Source organism: Myxocyprinus asiaticus, chromosome 16, assembly GCF_019703515.2.
Source record: "Myxocyprinus asiaticus isolate MX2 ecotype Aquarium Trade chromosome 16, UBuf_Myxa_2, whole genome shotgun sequence".
Classification (NCBI taxonomy): Eukaryota; Metazoa; Chordata; class Actinopteri; order Cypriniformes; family Catostomidae; genus Myxocyprinus; species Myxocyprinus asiaticus.
Window position 1 is genome coordinate 37,027,203 of NC_059359.1, and position 23,114 is coordinate 37,050,316.

Sequence of the window (23,114 nt, forward strand, 5' to 3'; positions counted from 1 at the left end):
AGTGTTTGTCTATCGTATACAATAAGGCAGACAACATCCAAGACAAAAAATCAGACCAGGCCATCTTCTTCCATTGCTCCATGGTCCAGTTCTGATGCTCACGTGCCCATTGTAGGCACTTTCAGTGGTGGACAGGGGTCAGCATGGGCACTCTGACTGGTCTGCGGCCACGCAGCCCCATACGCAGCAAGCTGCTATGCAGTGTGTGTTCTGACACCTTTCTATCATGGCCAGCATTACGTTTTTCAGCAATTTGTGCTACAGTAGCTCTTCTGTGGGATCGGACCAGACGGGCTAGCCTTCACTCCCCACGCACATCAATGAGCTTATATATATATATATATATATATATATATATATATATATATATAATATATAATTATACAGTTGAAGTCAGAAGTTTACATACACTTAGGTTGAAGTCATTTAAACTAATTTTTTATCCACTCCACAGATTTCATATTAGCAAACTATAGATATGGCAAGTCGTTTAGGACATCTATTTAATCATTTTTATTAATTAATTTTTTCCAACAGTTGTTTACAGGCAGATCGTTTCACTTTTAATTGACTATATCACAATTCCAGTAGGTCAGAAGTTTGTTAACTGTGCCTTTAAGCAGCTTGGAAAATTCCAGATTATGTCAAGCCTTTAGGCAATTAGCTTCTGATAGGCTAATTGGAGTTAATTGGAAGTGTACCTGTATATATATGTTAAGGCCTACCTTCAAACTCAGTGCCTCTTTGCTCGACATCATGGGAGAAATCAGCCAAGACCACAGAGAGGAAAAAGAAAAAAGAAAAACATTGCGGACCTCCACAAGTCTGGTTCATCCTTCGGAGCAATTTCCAAATGCCTGAAGGTACCACGTTCATTTGTACAAACAATAGTACGCAAGTATAAACACCATGGGTCCATGCAGCCATCATACCTCTCAGGAAGAAGACACATTCTGTCACCTAGAGATGAACGTAGTTTGGTGCGAAAAGTGAAAATCAATCCCAGAACAACAGCAAAGGACCTTGTGAAGATGCTGGAGGAAACATGTAGACAAGTTTCCATATCCACAATAAAATAAATCCTGTATCGACATAATCTGAAAAGCTGCCCAGCAAGGAAGAAACCAATGCTCCAAAACCACCATAAAAAAAGCCAGACTACAGTTTGAAAGTGCACATGGGGACAAAGATCTTACTTTCTGGAGAAATATACTCTGGTCTAATGAATCAAAAACTGAACTGTTTGGCCATAATGACCATCATTATGTTTGGAGTAAAAAGGGTGAGGCTTGCAAACAGAAGAACACCATCCCAACCGTGAAGCATGGGGGTGGCAGCATCATGTTGTGGGGGTGCTTTGTGCAGGAGGGACAAGTGCACTTCACAAAATAGATGGCATCATGAGGAAGGAAAATTATGTGGACCTATTGAAGCACCATCTAAAGACATCAGCCAGGAAGTTAAAGCTCGTTTGTAAATAGGTCTTTCAAATGGATAATGATACCAAGCATACCGCCAAAGTTGTGCCAAAATGGCTTAAGGACAACAAAGTCAAGGTATTGAAGTGGCCATCACAAAGCCCTGAACTCAATCCGATAGAAAAGTTGTGGGCAGAACTGAAAAAGTGTGTGCGAGCAAGGAGGCCTATAAACCTGACTCAGTTACACCAGTTCTGTCTGGAGTAATGGGTCAAAATTCCAGCAACTTTTTGTGAGAAGCTTGTGGAAGGCTACCCAAAACATTTGACCCAAGTTAAACAATTTAAAGCCAATGCTACCAAATACTAACAAAGTGTATGTAAACTTCTAACCCACTGGAAATATGATGAAAGAAATAAAAGCTGAAATAAATAATTCTCTCTACTGTTATTCTGACATTTCACATTCTTAAAATAAAGTAGTGATCCTAACTGACCTAGAAAGTTTTCTACAATTAAATGTCAGGAATTGTGAAAAACTGAGTTTAAATGTATTTGGCTAAGGTCTATGTAAACTTCTGACTTCAACTAATATATATATATATATATATATATATATATATATATATATATATATATATATATATATATATATATATATATATACACAAAATATACACACACACACACAACCGGTCAAAAGTTTTGAAACATTTAATCATTCTTTGTTTTTCTTCACATTTTAGAATAATAGTAAAGTGATCAAAACTATGGAATAACATAAATGGAACTATGGGAATTATGTTGTGACTAAACAAAATCCAAAATAAATCAAAACTGTTATATTTTAGCATCTTCATAGTCACCCTTTGCCTAGAATTTGCAGACATGTACTCTTGACAATTTCTCAAACAACTTCTTGAGGTATCACCCTGGGATGCTTTTTAAACAGTATTGAAGGAGTTCCCATCTATGTTGGGCACTTATTGGCTGCTTTTCTTTATTATTTGGTCCAAGTCATCAATTTCAAAAACGTTTTTTTTTTTTTTTTTTTTTTTAAATAAAATTTTCGTGTTATAATTAAATAAATTAATATGTTGGCACAGTTATATTTTTGTCTGCAAAACTAATTTCAAACATTTAAGCATAATCCTTCAGATCAAAAGATTTTTAAGATCATGAGAAACATTTCAGTCAAGTGTTTCAAAACCTTTGACCGGTAGTGTACATATATGTATATATATTTATATATATTAGAGCTGTCAGAATTATCACGTTAATGCATGCAATTAATGTAAAATGTTTAACACGTTTAATGCGATTAACGTATATACCAATTGTGACATTAGATCCTGACATTTTATTCAGCTCCGTGTGAGTTTTAAACACCGGTTGGAATAGGGCAGAACCTTTACGATGTGTCTGGGCTCATTACACAGAACACACTACAAACACAGAGGCAACAGAGTGATGGAGAAAGGACCTCTAACAAAACAAACCCCAATGGGAATTCTGATAAAAATAAAGTACTTTGTGTCCTTTGTAATTTATTTACCACAGAAGCACATCAAGTCTTAACTGTCACCTAAATCCAAACACGATAAATGGCACTGATGAAGGACCGCTGCAGCCAGCTAGCTTTTGGAGTTCTCCCGTGGAAGATCTGTTGAAGCACTGCTCAATGTTCAAACAATTTAAACATGCATCAGATGGATGCTCTTTGAGCGTCTCGTGTCATAAACATCACGTTTTTAGATCGCTGTGTCAAGTTAAACAAAGTTTGTAACTTAGAAAAACACATCTTGAGATCCCTGCGTTTGGATTTGCGCTCAATCAAGCTGTGTTTGAACGCAAGACAGGTTCTCATTTGTGCTGTCTGCTCTCGTTAAGTGTGGTTTGTTCTCTGTCTTAGCTGCGCGTTGCCTATACAGCTAGTTTTGCTTACTGCCCCCTGGAGAAAACAGATGGTACTTCAAGCTTGAATTGCTCAGATGGAAGGAATATACCTTATTACAGTCTAGAGACATGATTAATTGCGTTAATTTTTTTAACACGTTATTTTTTATATAATTAATCGCACCGGATTAACACGTTAAATCAACAGTCCAGATGTTTTGTTTTCTTTCCTAAGGAAATATATGCATTTAGACAGGAAAATATGTATATTTAGAATCAAGTTTCTACACTTTCAAAATCTGCGATTAATCGCAATTAACTATGAAAAATCATGCGATTAATCAAGATTAATATTTTAATTGACTGACAGCAATAATAAAAATACACATTTAAAATTCAGTCTTTTTTTTTCAGAGAATTGCTGCTGAAACTGTTGTGTAAACAGTTTCTGACTTGGACAAAAGAGGCTTTAAGAGAGTAACAGGTATATGATTACCTCCCAAACCAAGGTACATTTATTGTTCTTCCTGGTACCCTCATCATCAGACCCTTCAGGCTCTGGCAGAAATACAAAAAGTCAAAGGTCAAATCCTAATACAATCACATACAAATCTGCATGTTCAGTCTGGGAGATCTCGAGTCTCCTCTTACCATCTCTCTTCGAGTTCGGCTCATCCCATTTGATCCTATTCAACATCAGCCGCTTAAACTTCTTCTGTGCTTTGGGTCCTACGAGAAAGGAGTCGTCATTTAAAGACAATTAATAACAATCATCTGTGAAGAAATGAATGAATCCTTGCTTTATTTGCTCAATCACTCACCTCCCTCCACTACTACAATGTTGACATCTTTGTGTAGCACCACTGTACCGGTGAGGTACAACTGGTTTGCGTTGGCCTCCACCTTAAATTTCTTGGCTGGGTTATGCAGATTTCGGATCCTGAGGACAAAGCAGAGGAACTACATGAGTAAATACCAGGACAAACAAGACAACTACGCATAAAAGGCCTTCATTTACAAATAAACCATAGCTGACTGCACAGTTCATACATAGTTTCCTTGTGTTGTATCACATTTAATTCAGATTAATCTTTTCTTTTTTTTTTCTTTTTTTTGAGGAAAATGTCCATCAAATTAGTCAACAGTTCATCATGTCATATTCATTCATTTTAGTCCATATTAATCTGACTGAAATAGCATATTTTAGTAGCAGAAATTTGTGCAGAAATGTTCCTTGTCTGTAATACTATTTATGTTGTGGATATGGATGATTAATCTCATTTATATATAGGGTGTGTCTGAGTGAGGTAATTAACCCATTAGTAAAGCAGTTCAGGTTTAATCTCTTGTTTCCCACAGCTCAAACTAAGAAATGCCTCAAAATACTATGACTGGATTATTTGAATAAATTCTTTCTACATTTTTCTTGTTCTTAAAACATTATTTGTGCATTGTTAATATCTATCTTGTATAATTTTTCCTCATCATATTTTCTACAACAGTATGATTTTATTAAAATAATTTTATTATGGTCATGATGTGTCTTTTGTACCTTATCTTCTTTAGCATTAACAGAAGTTTTTTCAATAAACATATCCGCCAGTAATTTCATTAACAAGATCAACACTGCTATTAATAAGTATTAATTCATGACTTATTCAATGCCAGAAAGACCAGATAGCAGAACGTTTTAAAATCCTAATGCATGATTTTAGTAGACGTGTCATGTTTTGTACCTGTAAACAGTGATGTGAACCCCGTGACTCAAATCCTCCTTGAGTTTCTTGACCTTCTTCTCTTTCCTTTGTTCTGCTGTAAGTTTACGTGCTGCATTTGCCTCCTCATGGGCCCTGATCACACACGGTAGAAAACATCACTGTTATCAGAGAGCCCCATGAATGAATTTGTTTCAGAGTGTGTTTATTTACATGCAAGAGAGCGAACAGTATTACTAAGTGTTTGTTTGAATAGAATAATAGTGGCTTTCATTTTAATACTCTGTCGTGTGTGTGTGTGTGTGTGTGTGTGTGTGTGAGCTCACTTTTGTCTCTTGGCCATTTGTGCTCGAACATGAGCTTCTACTTTAGTGGGGTCCTGCACAGCCTCCGTCCCCAAAACCCTCATCAGATTAGAGATTCGCACTGGGGAGACAAATAAAAATACACCATATTCCTAAGAAACAGGATTTATTTAATACACAACTGCACACATAACTGTCAACAAACTGATAAATACCACAAGCAATCAGTATTAATTCATAAATTTGATACTACATACAAATACATATTGAATTCTTTGTTTTAAATGTCTGATTAGCAGGGTCTGGTTGTTTATGTACCTTTGGGTTCAGGTGGAGGCATGAGGCCCAATCGGACCTTCTCCTGCATTTCTTTCTGTGCTTCCCTGCGAGTCTGTCTCCTCAACTTCTTTTGTTCCTTCTTAGTCAAATATACACCCAGAGTCACCGGCATATCTGTATCCACTGAGAGAAGCAGAGAGACAGGCAGAAAGGAGGGAATGACGATAAACCTTTAATCAATGAGGTAAGGTTTTGATGTTCAAACTAACTGAAATATTGTCTTTCTGTAACCTATTGAGCTAATTTGATTATGTGCATCTGTGAATACCTGATGGGGCCATCTGAATCGGGTGCTCAACTAGGTTAGTGACTCCATGCAGTTCGATCACATCCAAATTTGTATTTGCAGATCTGAGATGCAAGAAACAAAGAAAGGAAAAAAAAAACAGAAGACATGTAACAAAAAATAAATCACCAGTTTCACTTATTTCTGTTATTAATTATCAAAGGAAACGTCTTGCATTTTATGCTATTTATTTTGTTGTAAAAAAACTACAGGAAAATGTCAATATGTTAAAGGAGTAGTTGACCCAAAAATTAAAATGGTCATCAATGACTTTTGTGTGAGGAACAAACAGATGTCGTTACTGACTGAACATCTTGCCCTCAAATCTCATTTGCTCTTCTGCATTTTAAAACATAAGTCATGGTGGAATATTAGTGAACAACTTTCATTTTGGACCTTTTGCAAAACTTTTGCATCTTATGGTTTCAGAAAACTTGGAATTTAGCACACAAGTCAAGTGGACTATTTGAATGGTACCCTCTGGTGAGTATATGCTTTTGTTGTATGAAAAAGTAGCAGCCTGAGTTATCCAGAATATCTCCTTTTGTGAAGGAAGAATATCATACAAGTTTGGAACGACATGAGGGTGAGAAATACATCATTTTAAATTGGATGATCAACCCCTTTAAACCCATTTTTCTCTTTCTGAAATTCTCTTGCAGATTTAAGGGCTGTTGTCTCTTACAGCTCTATGTTGGATGGTAGGATGTAAGAGTCCCACCACTCTATATGAGGAACCTCTCGCTCTCCTAGCTCCTTCTTAGGGGCAATAAGAGCCAGTTTAGTGGAGGCCTGAATGCCTGTCTTCTTAGCAGCCTGAGCGATCTCCATCTGTAGCTTCTCCAGCTGAGACTAGAGGTCAGAGAGAAAAATCACATTAAATAAAGTAAAAATGCAATTTCTCAGTTGTTAGTGACGCAAGCCATGATATATTTCAGTGCATTTCAGTGTCTTCGGTAAGGATGCAGGGGGCTGTTGCTCACCTTGGTGCGTATACGTTGGGCGATCTTCTCAAAGCGGCCCTGTTCATGGAATCTGAAACCTTTTTTGGCTCTTTGCGCTGGAGCGAGTAACACACGTGGGTCAAAATAAGAAGTGGATTCCAGATCATCGCTTGGCTTTTCCTTTAACTGCTGCCGAAACTGCTCCCTCTTCACCGCTCTGATGTTTGCTGGAGAGAGAAAGAGAGGAAAAAAAAAAGAGAAAGAGACCACAAGGTTTATAGTTCCTGCCAAATCACAAATAAGAGAGAACAAATATATATATGTGTGAAACAATGCATTATGCAACATTACATGTTTTATTTTGATACTACAAAGCAATCAAAAGTTGTAGCATTACAAAAACAATGTGTCCCAAAAGCCTCTCTAAACAAATAAAACATAAGAATTTTACATAAGAATTACACATGCAAATACAACGACTAAAGGTTTGCAAAGCATGAAGACATGATTTTAGTAATGAGATATTCACAGAATGAGTTTCATTCTGTGCCATTTGAGTCATCGAGTCTGTGTCATGTACTTGGCCCATCTCCTTGTGGCCATATGTAATTACTGTGATTGATCAAATGACCCTCTGCTTAAATATGGAGGACTATCAACACTGGTTGGAGCAGTCTGAACCCAATCTGATTGGTTTAGCATTCCATAACGCTACAACATTTCCAATAACGTCATCAGATCCAGGAAAGCTCACGGGTTTTTAGCCAGATAGCGAGATGCAAAATAGCCAGATGATGTGTGCGCATTGTGCTTCGTGTGGGTTATCTAATGATCTATGCATTCGATTACTTTGTTTGTGGGCTCATTTTAAAGATAACTGACCCATCTAAGTAATATTATGTGATATTATATTTTTGTTTATGTTTTTTGAGTTTATATTTTAAAACACAGCATATGAGCAATAGCTGTTCACATGAAATATGTATCTCAAAGACATGTACTTAGCTATTACTTGCTATATTTTTGTCTGTGAGTAAAACAAATAAGCTGGTTGTATTCTACTCTTTGAGAGCTTTCCAACAACATATGATACATCGCTATTTGATCAGTTTGATGTTTTTACCGATTACAAGAACATCCAAGCTTAAAGGGTTAAATAAAGTTACTCTTACTTGAGGACACTCGCTGAATACAAAGGACATGTCCTATATAGCAACAGCCTTCGTAATGAGACACACCTTAAATGTGTGTACTGTGCACATTTTTACATCCTATATACTGCAGAAACAGTAAGAGTAGTATGCTATTGACAACAGATAGGTGAATTACCTTTCAGGGTGGGCATACGATGTGTGAGCTCAATTTCTTTGCCACTGGCATCAACGGTTCGTCCAAGCTCATCCAAAATAAGGGGCGTTGGTTTTGTGATCTCACGAGGCTCCACTTTACTGTGAGCATATATGAAATATCCTTTAATTCATCAACTACATTTCACCTCAGCATGAAAGAACATTGCAATAACATTTTAAATGTAATACTGGAATTAGGGCTGCACGATTATAGCAAAAATCATAACTGTTGATTCTTGCCCTTGATATTGTAATCGCGATTAATAATGTCGATTAAAATATTAAATTACCGTGACGTCACAAAGCAACCGTGTGGTTCTTCAGAGTAGCAGATTTCAATGGTGGATATGAGCTGTGCTCCAGTTTCTTTTCAGCATCTTTTAAGCATTAAATATTGTAATAATATTTGTTAATGTTAGGCCAAATAAAAATTAGTTTAAATGGATATCTATGGTATAGATTAAATACAATTATTGCTAAATTACTTCTTTAATTATTAGTCCACATACAGTAAATAATGACATATTCAATATTCAAGCTTATTATCAGCCGATTTAAATTGACCAAGTTACTTACTGCGTTCAGTAAGCACTTTGGTGGCGAGATGGGACCATTCATCCCGTTAAATCTTCAATGGTGATCTTGTTCATGTAAGATCATCGTTAGATAATTTTTGGCCTCAGTGGTGCACTTTGGAAATAAAAAAAGTGTCATTTGCGATCAGAGTTTGTGCGATTCGTGAAAATGTTAAATCTACTAATACCAGCTCTGTGGCAAATGGGTCTTATTAGAGCAGATGCAATAACAATGACAGTGATTTCTGAAATCTGCTATTCATGCCATATTCTTTATGTTGGCTACACCTCCAAAACAAACTAAGAACAGTTAATGAATTACTTTATTGCTATTTTGTACAAATCAAATTCACATTGGCCTACTTATTAACATGACAAAAATTAAATTGTACACAGAAATCAAGCAATGCGACAAACTCAATGACTGCTGTCACTCACTGCAGGTTTACACTGTTTGAGACCTGCATTTCGACGTGAGCTCAATGACGCTCCGCACAAAGCTCTGCACTCTCGCAAATGCTCTCATTAAAACAAAGATGTCTAATCAGCATAATATATCAATTATTTACACCGCGTCTGTGCCTTGATTAGAACGGGAGTGTTTTAATTTTGTCGTGTTGCTCATTTGCAGTTTATTTAACATCTACGTTCAAAGCGAGCGGTGCAATATGCAATGAATCCATAATAATTCCAAGGTGTTTTCGCTCTTGTTCTACAGCTTCTTTTCGAGTGTCAGGTGATGTTTCTCCAGTATTAATTTTCGTGTAAAACCACAAACAGAGGTGGAACATAAAGCAAGCATCTGGGCATTCAGACAGTTTAAAACTTGTGTATTAGGATCAGTTGTCATTACTGATAGGACAGAGGACTCATTTAAGTGGCCGTTTCATCGCTCAACAGACATGTTAGTGATTGGTTAGAATACTCAACCGCTGAAAAAACACGTTGTAAAAAGAAACCATTGATGCAACAGTAGCAGACTTAAATTGAATGCTGTAATCATCAGTTTTCACGATTACATAATCGTGGCAGCCGTAATCAAATTGCAATTAGTTTTTCGATTCATTGTGCAGCCCTAACTGGAATACATGATGAATGTCCCCAGTATTTTCACTCACGGTGGTGCGATGCCCATGGCGTGCAGGTTGGCCAAGGCCATCAGGTTATGTGGCCCTGTGTTGTTCAAAGCACCTAGAATCCCTGGTTTCATAGCCAGCGTGGACTGGATCTTGGCCTGTAGCTCAGCTGCCTTACGGGCCTTCTCTATAGCATCATTCATGAAGTTAGCTGCCTGGGAGGGGGCGATAGACTGGGCTGAACCCACCGATGGGATGTGACGTGGAGCACTGGGGTCTGTCTGAGGGGGAATCACCGAAAGTGTAGGCTATAAAAGAGAAGGGAAAAAGTTCTGTTTAATAACCTTAGATAAAGGATGGCATTTGCTTGCATATGAAAAAAAATTCTCCCTCACAAATGCTGTTTATAATAAGGGGGACTTTTTCACTGCGTACATTATGAAAATATATATTTTACAAATTATATTCTATGTAGAGCTGTCAGAATTAACGCATTAACGCACGCGAATCATTAAAAAAGTTTAACGCGTTAAATTTTCTTAATCGTGATAAACACTTTTACCATTAATACAGCATAAACCAGTATGAACACTGGTTGGAAGAAACTCAGAAACTTTGCGATGTGTCCACCCAGAGTAATTACACTGATGCACACACAACAACACACAAAGCAGTGATTCAGTGTCAGTGATAAAGTGATGGGGAAAGGAGCTCTTAATGCTATTTGATGTACAATACAAGCCCAGACGGGACTTGTGACAGAAATCAAGTATTTTTCAGCCTCTTTAAGGTGCATTTTAATTACCATAGAAGCACGGCAAGTCTTAACTATCACCAAAACGCAGAATGAGCCGTTTTTTTTTCCTGTAAGCGCTTTTCATGTGGAGTTTAAAGTGGCGCTCGACACTCGCGTTGATGCCCTGACGCGAATCATGAATACAGCTTCACGATTGCTGTAGCAAAGCGGATAGCCACAGTCTACCAGCAGATTAACATTGTGGAGGATGAAAGTTTAAGAGATTTAATCCCCACTGAAATGAATATGCAACCTATGTAAAGAACTAGTTCTTTCAATTAGTCAAACTCCCACTTATACTTTGGGAAACATTTAATGTTACTTGAATTTGTGCATTTCTATCTTTATACTGTAGAAGGCTTTGTTTGGAAAATGTTAATAAAGCATTATATTGTTACATTTTGTTTTGTTTTCTTTCCAAAGGTGGAAATAAATGCATTGTGACAGGTAAATAAGTATATATAGTGTCAAATTTCAGCACTTTCAAAATCTGTGATCAAACAAATTCTCTCACATACTACAGCATGTTAGGGTCAAATAAATTAATACTACAAATATGTGAACATGCCCCCTTCCCAGTTTGCTTCATATTTTTTTCAGTAGATTTAAGCTTGCATGTCATTAAAAGTCTGGCAAGTAAAAACTAAAATTTACTAGCAAATGGTGATTCTCTCACGTTCATAAGAAAATGCACAAATAAATGATACACTGTTGTAAGCTCACAATACTCTTCACAGAAATGCACTAGTCATTTTCTATCTGTTATTTAATGTGCAAATAAATGCCAAGTCATGTGCTCTGTATTCAAAATAGGGGAATGTTTTTTACACTTTAAGAACTTATGAGACTTATTCCAAGACACTGACTCACAAATATAAGTGCTTAGATCAGAGATTGTAAGTGTTATCCGCCTCTCAAAAGAGCCCCAGTCCACCTCACCACACATCTCGCAAGTCTCACGTAATAAATGCGTGTTGCGCAAAAGTTACCTGGCTGCAATGCTGGTCTAAAAAACAATTGTAAATAATAGATAATGTAGCAACTAGCGAAACTTTAGTGAAGACAGCACCTTACATATGTGAGATGAAAGTTTTACCATCACCCCACACTGTGTGAATATGTTTAAGATACACTGCAAGTGTTAAACTGAGGTTGGCTAACAGGCTAAAGCTAGTGGCAACACATCACATGCGTTTGAAACGTCACTTTTGTTAGATGATAAACGGCAAATGCTTCCGTGTAGTGAAAAAAAGAAAAGAAAAAAAAACGTTAAGTGTTTCATTTGGGACGATACTACACTTTAAACATGTATACACTTCATGGCTGTGTACATAGTGTATTGAGTAACTTGGGACAAAGCTATAGTCATGTGGTGTCATGAATAATAATCATGAGATGGCACCTTCTCATAGGATTAGGCCATGCAGTCTCAATGATAATAAACATCCAGTGACGTTAACTCGATGTTGATTTTAAACCCTAAGATGAAAATAGCGCAACAAATCCCTAAATTAAACACTTTCCTTCTAAAATTAAAAGCACGTCGCAAAGCACGAAATTTGGGCGCGTATCCAAGGGATTTACTTGGATTGTAGAGGGTTGCCACAGAGAGTCAAAAATGTATCTTGGGATTTCACAATCAATATCAAGATTGGGAAAAAAAAAATCTATATTTTCACCCAGACCTAGTTATATTTATTTGGTAATTTTATTTGTGTAAAGTGTGGTGGCACTAATTGCATAGAAATTACACATTGCAGCTTTAACTGAAGAAAATTAAATAATGAGATTAATCATAAATGTTTAATTTATTCAGTCTGAACTAAAAATATATACCAATCGCAGGTTATTTTTTGGTTCCCTATAAGCTCATATAAACACACAGGCATTACAGAGCAGGGATAGTTCACTCAAAATAGCTCACCCACACCTATTAAATAGCCTCTGAAGACATGGATTTAACCACTGCAGTCGTATTAATTAATTTTATGCTGCCTTAATGTGTTTTCAAAAGTTTTGGTCCCTATTGATTTCCATTGTATGGCCAACAGAGCTGAAATGTTCTTAGAAAAATCACTGTTTGTGTTCTGCAGCAGACAGAAAGTCAAACATCTGGGATGGCATGAGGGTGGGTAAATGATGAGAGAATTTTCATTTTTGGGTGAACTGTCCCTTTAAATATAAAACAGGGGGTTTGGTGTCCATCTCTTACCTGAACAATGGGAGATGGAGTCGCAATACTCAACTGTTTCTTCCTCTCCTCAATCTGGCGTGTGGCTGCTTCCATCATCTGCTTGATCTGAGGATAAAGTATCAAACACAGTATGAACACAGAGATCAAATATTCAAAAATATGTAAGGAATAAATGACCTGTTGAATTGTTCAAAAATAATGCACAATGCAGTAATTTCATATGCGCAGTTACACCTTGGGTGTGCATTATTTGTCAATAATTCAACGAGCCAGAGTCAATTATTCTGCTAATACCAGGGTTACCACAAGTTAATATATCGTTCAAGGTTTTATATCTCGGAGAGAGTTTGCGTGCGAGTCTGTTTTTGAGGGATTGAAAGAGAGAAACTCAAACTGAGAGAGATCGCTTCTGGGATTACCTTTATTTGTTGCAGCTCTCGTCAGAAGCAACATCGCTTCAAAATCACCAATGATGTAAGTTTAAGCAGCAAGTGTCACAATTTTTCTGATGTAAATCATAACAACTGTTTTCAACCCCACTGAGATGCAGGTGTGCGCTGACATGACGGCTCTGTTTTTCGCTCACGAGTGTGTGCGTAATGCATATAATGTATGCATGAGGGTGTTTCCCACAGATATTGTATTGATTAAGTGTATCTAGCTTTGATAAACCTCACTTTAGAACTAGCAACAGAGGATGTGTTGCTTTTTGGTATTGGAGTAACAGTGTAGTGCGTGTGTGTGTGTGTGTGTGTGTGAGCGGGGGGGGGGGGGGGAGGAGGGGCAGCACGGTGCTTTCCACTATAGCTATGTGAGGCTGATTAGGACGAACTACATTGAAACATAAAAAGTTTCATATCTTAAAAGTTATTTCGGATAATAGAAACTGTTGTATTGATCAAGTCGTGGAGGTGCGGCTCTATTTGTTGGTCACGACACGAGTCTCTCTGTGTGCGTGTGTGTGTGTGTGTGTGTGTGTGTGTGTGTGTGTGTGTGTGTGTGTGAGCGTGTAAGTGCAGGTGAGACAAGGAACGCGAGAACTCTCAACTGAAATTGAAATAAATGTAGGATATTATAGACATCGTTTGACATTCTAACAGATTTACTTAAATGGTTTATAAGGTTATTTTGCTGTGGTAGCATGTACGGTGTGTGTGTGTGGATGAGACGAGAGTGAAAGAGAGACAAAGATAGAGATAGAGAGAGAGAGAAAGAGAGAGAGCCCAAGGACACTTTTCAATCGAAATTGAAATAAATTTAGGATATTACAGACATTGTTTGTCATTCTTATTCGATGTACTTAACCAATGTCTTTGTTTTAATTTGTTATTTTGTTGTGGTAGCCTGTAGGGCTCTTTGAAATAACTGAAAATATTTGGCGGTCAAGACCTGGAACTGCTTCATAGCCGTGCATTTACTGGAAAATAATTGCACACCTTAGAACGTTCGTCAAATCAAAATCAAGCATTCAACAGACCCGAGGTATAAGAAATGATAAGCATTTGATTAGCATCTTCAGTGAAATATATGTGAACTTTCATACTTGTGCAGCATTAAGCAACATCAGTTATGGCCAAAGGCATCTCTAGTCTGCTGATTTATAGTTTTTCTTCTTTACTGTACCAAATAACTAAATTCATTTCTCATTTTATTAAATTCTTTTCTTTATCTGCTGGTTCTCAATGGATCAGAATAAAACCAGATTAAGTGACAAAGTATGTGTTGCTAACAGATGCCTCTCAGTCTATCTTTCTCGATGTGTTTGTGTGGGTTACCTGCATCTTGGTGAGCATGCCAGGGCTCTCTGTAGGGGGTGCAGGTATAACAGCTGGTTCCTCCACCTCCTCAAAGCGAGGAACTCTCTTCTTCTTCACCGCTGATTCGACACGCTCTTTATCCTTCACTCCCTCCACCTCATCTCCAAACACATCCTAAACACAGAGAAAGAGGAAACAGAAAGAGAAAGACAAAACATACAAGTTAGAGAATGCCTTCTAGGCTAACTAGAACATCAATTCAAAATGTCCATGGTTTTATTGTGCAGGTTATTCTTATAAAAAATAAAAACAAATAAAAAATTCTTAACTTTCATTAAAATGTAATAGGTTTCTCTGCCTCTGAAATAATTTTGGTGAAACCCAAGGACACGTTGACAGAAAACAAATATCATCATTGATCTTCTATTGCAATCCAATAAAAATAAATAAAAAATCCCACCCTAAATTATTTTATAGTTTTTTTTGTTTGTTTTTTTAAGCAAAACACACTGAACAATGAAAAAAAAAACTGTCTCCACAGAAAGGCTGTCAAATTAAAATTTGAAATTGTAATATTCATCAAATTTAAGATAAGAAGCACATTTGAATGCTAAAACAGTGCATTAAAATTTTTGGATGTGTTCCCCTGGGCTCAGAGTCTGAGCCGCTTCACCACTGAGTTCAGCCGAATACCATTACTATCTGGTAATTTATTTATTTATTTTTAGCGCCATGTCAGCAACAAGGTTATCCACACAGCGAGAACAGATTAAGTATCAAAAACTTAAAAATTAAATAAGGAATTTTAGTTTTATGTTAGACAGAAACTAAGACATTTTTAGGTGATACATTTTTAAAAATGTCTGTTAAGCTTGTTTCTGAGTAAAACCTTTGTCTAATAGTATTAAAAGCAGCGCAATCCAATAAAATGTGCTTAATAGTCAGTATAGTCTGACATGAAAGACATGATGGATGTTCTTCACCGATAATTGCTGCTGCCGAAACTTTATTATCTGCTTTTGATCCATCAGTGAAAACAGGTTTATGGAGAGGAAAAGCACATCTTATATCTAAAAATTGCTGGTGGTACTCATGAGGGTGTGTCTCTGTCTTTTTGTGCTGGGTCATTGTCAAAATGATATTTGGCCTTTTCAGATCCCACGTGGTATATGACAAACATGAGCTTGGTTTAAGTTGTCCAAATTGATATCCAGATTTTCTAGATAAGGTTTCATCCTCATTCCAAAAGTCTTACTATCTGGGAATATTACTAGCGTACATACAACTGTAATGAATGAAAAACACTGTGGTATCGGCATAAGTATGAAGCTTAAGTCTGGGGTAGTATACTTTGGCACCAGTGCAACACCATGTTAAAAGGTTAGTTCACCCAAAAATTAAAATTCTCTAATGATTTACCTGCCTTTAAGTCATCCCAGATGTGTATGACTTTCCTTCTTCAGCAGAACAGAAGTAAAGATTTTTATAAGCATATTTCAGCTCTGTTTGTCCATACAATGCAAGTAAATGGGTGCCAACAGACTGCTGGCTATCTGATGGTCCAAAAGGCATATTTAGGCAGCATAAAAGTAATCCACACGACTCCAGTCGATCAGTTAATGTCTTCTGAACAGAATCGATACTTTTGTGTAAAAAATAAATAATTAAAACTTCATTAACTTTATATTAAAAAATAAATAAAAAAAAAGCACAATGGCACGTTCACAGGAGAAGTCAGAAGCGCGCGCTTTGTATACAACAGAGGAACAAACATCACGCTAGAGTTAGTTCATTTCAAACAGCAATACAGCGCTGGCCAGAAGTAATGATTTAAAGTTAAAAACGTTTTAATTATCGATTTGTTTCTTACACCAACCTATCGATTTTCTTCTGAAGACATTAACTGATCAACTGGAATCGTGTGGATTACTTTTATGCTGCCTAAATATGGCTTTTGGACCGTCAAATAGACAGCAGACTGATGGCACCCATTTACATCCATTGTATGGACAAAAAGAGCTGAAATGTGCTTATAAAAATCTTCACTTCGGTTCTGCTGAAAGAGTAAAGTCATACACATCTGGGATGTATTAAAAGTAAGAGCCTGTTGAGGGGTAAGCATGATTTTAGGAAATGATTTAGTGGGTGGCAAAGTCTTTCCTTCTCCAACTGTGTCTGAAGAACCTGATTGGTCTGCTCAAAATGATTTCGTCATGCAGTTTTCTGCTACTTTCCCAGCGTGTGCCGTAACTCGTGCTCAATCACAGAAATTTGAAAATGTGATCGTTCTTTCTGATTCCTTTCTGTTTTCCCCACAGACTGTAGAGAGTGAACTTCACACCAGTCCTGTATCGTCAGAATCAAATGGCACGAGCAGTAAAGGTAAACTCCCTACATAAGTCAATAGAATACAGTTAGCTGCTGCACAACGTTCCGATTTGTCGCTTGCTACATGTATTGTGGTACTGTAGACAAGGCTCTAATCCCTCAAATGACAGTGGGTTATTTTTGGGATGATGACGTTCTCATGCGTTGGTGGAGACCACGTGCCGCAGATGCAGAATTTTTAACTGTGTTTCAAATTGTATTACCTGATGCTTACCGTAATCAGATTTTGAAATTGGCTCACGAACATGTGTGTTCAGGACATTTGGGTGTTACGAAGTATCATCGAATTGCCAGGCACTTCTTTTGGCCGGGCATGAAAACCACTGTGTCTAGGTTTGTACGTTCATGTCACGTCTGTCAGTTAGGTGGAAAGCCCAATCAAATAATTCCACTTGCCCCACTACAGCCCATTCCAGTTTTTGGAGAACCATTTGAGAGGCTCATTATTGACTGTGTAGGCCCACTGCCTAAAGCTAAAACTGTTCACCAATACCTTTTAACGATTATGTGTGCAAGTAGTCGGTACCCTGAAGCTGTTCCGCTATGATCTATTCAAGCTAAAACGATAGCCCGTGAACTTAAGTTCTGTTCAGTTTTTGGCTTACCGAGAGTCATTCAAAGTGACCAGGGGTCTAATTTCACTTCTAAATTGTTTGAGGTGACGAAAGAGTTGGGTGTAGAGCATCAGTTGTCCACTGAGTATCATCCAGAGTCACAAGGAGCTCTGGAAAGGTTCCATCAGACCCTGAAGTCTCTGTTGTGTATATACTGCACTGAGACTGGTAAAGACTGGGTTGAAGGTTTGCCATTTCTGATGTTTGCGGAGAGAGGAACCATGCAAGAATCTCTAGGATTTAGCCCCGCTGAGCTGGTTTTTGGTCATTCGGTTCGCCGCCCGCTAAAACTCCTAAGTGAGCAGTTCCTAGCTAAGGAACCCCCTCGTAAGTCTGTGTTAGACTATGTGAGTACTGTGCGAGGGCATCTTCACAAAGCATGGGAGTTAGCTAGAGTTCATCTTGTTCATCTTCGCTATGACAAGGGTAGTCTTCAGCGTTATTTCCAGCTTGGTGATAAGGTCTTGGTACTACTTCCTGTCTCTGGTTCACCCATGCAGGCAAGGTTTTCTGGACCTTTTGAGATCGAGAAAAAGCTGAATGATACTAATTATGCAGTTTCTACTCCTGATCGTAAGCGTAAGTCTCATGTGTGTCACATCAACATGCTTAAGGATTATATTAGTAGAGACAGTGATAAGTCTCAACTTGATCCTGTTGACCCTCTTCCTATTGCTGCTAACAATGCTGTTAACTTGTCTTCTGTGTACTCTCCTGAGTTAGATAATCTTTGGAGTAAGGATGCCATTGCTTCATGTGGTACAATGTCCAACTCTGCCACCTTGTCTAACTTAGAGTCACATCAATCTTATTTGCCTGCAGTCCAGTGTGATTGTGTGGTCAAATTAACTGAAGAATATTGTATGCTGTTTAATGATGTACCGTCACAAACTACTGTGGTCACTCATGACATTGATGTTGGTGAATGCAAGCCTATCAAACAGCATCCATACCGTGTAAATCCCCATGAGCGCCAGGTTATGAAAATCGAGGCAGAGTACTTGTTGAGTCACGGCTTTGCAGTGTCAATTCAGAGTCCGTGGAGCTCACCGTGCTTGCTTGTACCTAAACCTGATGGCTCGTGCCGATTTTCGTAAGGTGAATGCTGTAACTAAGCCTGGTTCCTTTCCTCTTCCCCGAATTGAGGACTGTGCTGACCGGGTGGGATCATCTAGATTTGTTACCAAGTTAGATCTATTAAAAGGATACTGGCAAGTTCCTTTGACACCCCGTGACTCAGAAATCTCAGCGTTTGTGACCCCTGACTGTTTCCTTCAGTACACATCCATGGCTTTTGGCATGAGAAATGCACCAGCAACATTCCAGCAGTTGATGTTGAAGGTACTATCAGGTGTGTCAAACTGTGAAGTCTATTTAGATGACATAGTTATTTACTCTGTAACTTGGGAGGAACATATGCAAACTCTCGAGTTGGTGTTCAAGCGATTGCTGGAAGCTCATCTTACCTTAAACTTAGACAAATGTGAATTTGCTAAGGCAAGAGTGACCTACCTTGGCAAATTAGTTGGCCAGGTGAGGCCTGTGCAAGCTAAGGTAGAGGCTATTGTGGAGTTTCCAAGGCCAAGTAATATGCGGGAGCTACGCCGTTTTCTGGGAATGACTGGATACTACCGTGGTTTTTGTAAGAACTTTGCTACTGTTGTCACACCCTTAACTGATCTTCTTAAAACAGAACGAATATTTGTGTGGAATGCTGAGTGTGAAACTGCATTTAATTCTGCTAAAGATCAGTTATGTTATGCTCCTGTGTTGTCAACTCCAAATTTTGACATGCCTTTTGAGCTACAGGTGGATGCTAGCGGGGTTGGTGCTGGCGCAGTGCTGCTGCAAGAAGGCAAGGTGGGAATTGAACGAATTGTATGCTACTTTTCGAAGAAGTTCACCAGGTGTCAAAGAAATTATATTACCATTGAAAAAGAAGCCCTAGCCTTGTTGGCACTGCAAAATCGAGGTCTACCTGTGTAACGGTAATATGGCTCTTATTATTGTATTCACTGACCACAACTCTCTAGTCTTCCTGTCCCGTATGGCAAACTCAAATCAGAGACTAATGAGATGGTCACTGATTCTGCAAGTGTTTGTTCTTGATATAAGGTATAAAAAAAAGGAGTGGACAATGTAGTAGCAGATGCTTTGTCAAGTGCCTATAGTGATGACTCTATACCACTTGTGTAAAATGTGTGGCAAGTTTTACAAACTAGGAATTTTTGGCAAGTTAATAGTTTGTAACTACGGGTGGGGGTGTTATGTCCAGAGACGTATTCTTTATGGTTGGTCCATCATAAGAACTGTGCTTTCTTTAATGTGTTTTTGTGTGCTTTTTTCTGTGTTTCTTCCTCTGTTTTCCCTTTGGCTCCTTCAACTCAATCTATCTGGCAGGTAGCTGATTGCCTTCAGCTGTGCCTGCTTACCAGTCCAGAGTGAGGCAGCATAAAAGCAGAGAAGAAACTGCCAGAGTTTGAGAAACGTTCCCACAAGAGCTTTCTCCAGAGCATTGTCTTTGTCCTGCCCAGTTTGTTGCAGCAGTTTACAATCTTGTTGTTGAACGTGATGACTGCTTAACTTTCTACTCTGTGGTATTGTATTATTATCCCTATTTGATTTGTTGTGAGTATTTCCAACATTTACCCTTGCAGTTTAAGTGTGGAGGTTATCATTATATATCTTTATTAAGTTTGTCTTTTCTTTGTGTTACTGCTGTTATTTTTTTAATTAAGTTTATAAGTTACCTTATTGGTTGATTATTTGATGTTTATTTGGAAGCTGTAGGGAGGTGGGCGCCATTTTTGTTGAACTCTGTTTTCTCCTGTTTTGGGGCCAGGAAGGGAGTTAGGGTATAATTGTGTCATTTATTTTTCTTTTCTTTGGTAGTTTAATAAGAGGTTTACTTCTTTAGTTTGCTTTTTGTTTGTTATTTTGGCCTTGCCCTCTCCAGAAGCCACTGCTTCCCTTTTTAGTCTTTTGTTGTCTTTGTTCCATGAGCTGTAAATAAAGATCTTGACAGTAATCTGTTTGCTTGAGGTGCTGTGGCAGGGCTCAGACTAATGCTCTTTAAACTTTTTATATTTGTTACGTCTGCTTATACCCCTAGACTCACGTGGGACATAACAAATTGGGGGCTCGTCCGTTCGTTCAGTTATTTTGTGGAACATAATAGTTTGTTTCTTTGTTTGATAACCTGACTTTTTGTAGTCATAGTTATCATACGTTTCTTGGCAGCTTCGAACTTGTGCGGGTGAGGAAGCGTACACGTTATTGGGTATGGAATTTTATTTGGTCAAGTTTACTTTGTCTCAAACAGTGGAAGCGTTTGACAGGTGTAGAAAAAAAAGAGCTGATTGTGATTGAAGAATTTTTTAATATTCCTGTCAACAAGGAGGCAAAGAAACAATGCATCAAAGATGAGTTGTACAAGAAGCTTGTTCAAACAGGTTTTTTGCCAGCAGATTCTAATTTGTATAAATGTATAAAAACTAGTTACCACAGCTGCGATTAAGTTTCTAATACAGCTGCTGAAGGAGTAACAGAAAATGTGTCCTCTTTGTAATCCAAAGCTCTCTATTTTTTTCTTCTTTTGGAAAGATGTGAAAGCACAATAGTGGATTTATTTCTTGTACTGCTTGAGTAAACAGGTAAGCAAAAATTCTATTTTCTGTAGTCTCCCACTGACCACTATACAAGTTTACCGTGCTACAGTTTACTTCCCCATTCCATGCGGAATATGTGAAAAGGGTCCACCTTTATGTGATATGTGAAAAGGGTCCACTGCGCATTGTTAAAACTCAACAGGGCTTTTCACACTTGAACTTCTTAACCCTGGTTAAAAGAAATCCTGGGTTATTTTGTTTTATGCTTCACACTGTTCATACTTACCGTGGGTTAATAATTAATCCTGGGTATTTATGTTCCGAGGTTTTACACTATACATTCGTAAACCCCGGTTTAACCTTCTTATTTGTGGTGTCAATAAAAATTATTGGACTAATACCACTCGCAACACGCAACCAGTCAGTGGAGCTGTTCTTCTGTGAAAATGTCGCCAAACAAATAATCTCTGTTTGAATTTCATCTTCTAAAACATACCAAACACAAAAGGATTACTGTCTCTTTATCACGCCAGTTATCGTGTTTGCCATCATTGTTGTTCGACATTTTACTGCTGCTAATGCCCTTTCACGATTACAAGTGTGGAACTTTGCTTTTATGCAAGGTTAAAAGCTGGGTTTGAAAAGCCAATAACCCATGGTTAAGCGCAGTGTAAAGCCCTTACCTTGAGTTCTCTTTTGCGGTTCTTCTCTCCTGCTCCTTTATTCCCACGAGAGTTTCTGCTTTCCTCCAGAGCCTCAAACAGTCGCTCCACAAAGCTGCTTGCCGAATCATCAAGAAACGGCCTAAGTTGATCTAGAGGAAAGCAAGAAGGATTGCATATTATTATCCGAAAGATCCTCATGGAATTCTCACTCCCTTGTCCCAGTACACTAGGTACAGAGTTACTATGTCCCAGTACACAGTTACTATCTTTAAACTGATGTAAGATCTTATGAGAGGAGAACTATCTGCAATTGGCATAATTGACAGATTTTTCATCTATCTGCTCAGGAATTCATTCAAGTCAAATTAGCATGTGATTACTACATCTTTGCAGGGCAACCTACACAAGCACACTTACCTGTGGTTTTTCTCTTGTCCAAGCCTTTTCCAACACAGTGTAATGCAGCAGTTACCACAGTGGGTTCGGAAAAGCCAAGGACCTTCTTTACTGTCCGCTCCACCCATGGCCTCAGCTCATCCACCTCACGCTTGGGCAGAGACATATTCTGACAAACAGAGAAGGAGGATAACATTAAATATTGTGGACACCGATCAGTTTCAGATGAGATTAATATCTGACATTAACAGACAGGCATTATGATTTTGTTGCAAATGCTCACAGCACTCTATTACAAAGAGTTGTTTATTGTGGTTCTCAGTCACTCAAGGTCAGCATCTGAGCTGGACTGTCCATTTCTTGACCATATTTCATCCCTCATTAGAGTGTGTTTTCAATTGTTATGATAAAGCAACATGAGTAGAAAGTCTGTGGTTAAAGCAATAGTTGACCCAAAAATGAAAATTCTCCCATAATTTACTCGCCCTCATGCCATCCCAGATGTGTATGACTTTCTTCAGCAGAACACAAATTAAGATTTTTCGAAGAATATTTCATCTCTGTAGGTCCATACAATGCAAGTGAATGGTGACCAGAACTTTGAAGCTCCAAAAAGGAGATAAAGTCAGCATAAAAGTAATCCTTATGACTCCAGTGGTGTAATCCATGTCTTCTGAAGCAATCCAATTGATTTTGGGTGAGAATAGACCAAAAAGTAACTCCTTTTTCACTGTACATCTTGACAGCAGTCTCTAGACACCATCACGATTTGAAGCTCGATTATACTTCCTATC

At 38.0% G+C, this 23,114-nt stretch overlaps 1 protein-coding gene across 1 annotated transcript in view; it reads right to left on the reverse strand.

Moving 5' to 3' along the window:
* Nucleotides 1–23,114, reverse strand: part of LOC127454024 (U4/U6 small nuclear ribonucleoprotein Prp3-like) — a 28,895-nt gene that overhangs the window by 4,686 nt on the left and 1,095 nt on the right. The window contains exons 2-16 of the mRNA XM_051720949.1: nucleotides 22,342–22,489; nucleotides 21,943–22,073; nucleotides 14,668–14,823; nucleotides 12,911–12,997; nucleotides 9,945–10,210; nucleotides 8,232–8,350; nucleotides 6,942–7,129; nucleotides 6,644–6,810; nucleotides 5,941–6,023; nucleotides 5,652–5,795; nucleotides 5,355–5,454; nucleotides 5,050–5,163; nucleotides 4,135–4,253; nucleotides 3,965–4,042; nucleotides 3,810–3,871 (exon numbers count right to left, since the gene is read on the reverse strand). Of these exons, the coding sequence (XP_051576909.1) occupies nucleotides 3,810–3,871; nucleotides 3,965–4,042; nucleotides 4,135–4,253; nucleotides 5,050–5,163; nucleotides 5,355–5,454; nucleotides 5,652–5,795; nucleotides 5,941–6,023; nucleotides 6,644–6,810; nucleotides 6,942–7,129; nucleotides 8,232–8,350; nucleotides 9,945–10,210; nucleotides 12,911–12,997; nucleotides 14,668–14,823; nucleotides 21,943–22,073; nucleotides 22,342–22,486 (1,959 nt within the window). The 5' untranslated portion in view covers nucleotides 22,487–22,489. The remainder of the gene's footprint in view (nucleotides 1–3,809; nucleotides 3,872–3,964; nucleotides 4,043–4,134; nucleotides 4,254–5,049; nucleotides 5,164–5,354; nucleotides 5,455–5,651; nucleotides 5,796–5,940; nucleotides 6,024–6,643; nucleotides 6,811–6,941; nucleotides 7,130–8,231; nucleotides 8,351–9,944; nucleotides 10,211–12,910; nucleotides 12,998–14,667; nucleotides 14,824–21,942; nucleotides 22,074–22,341; nucleotides 22,490–23,114) is intronic.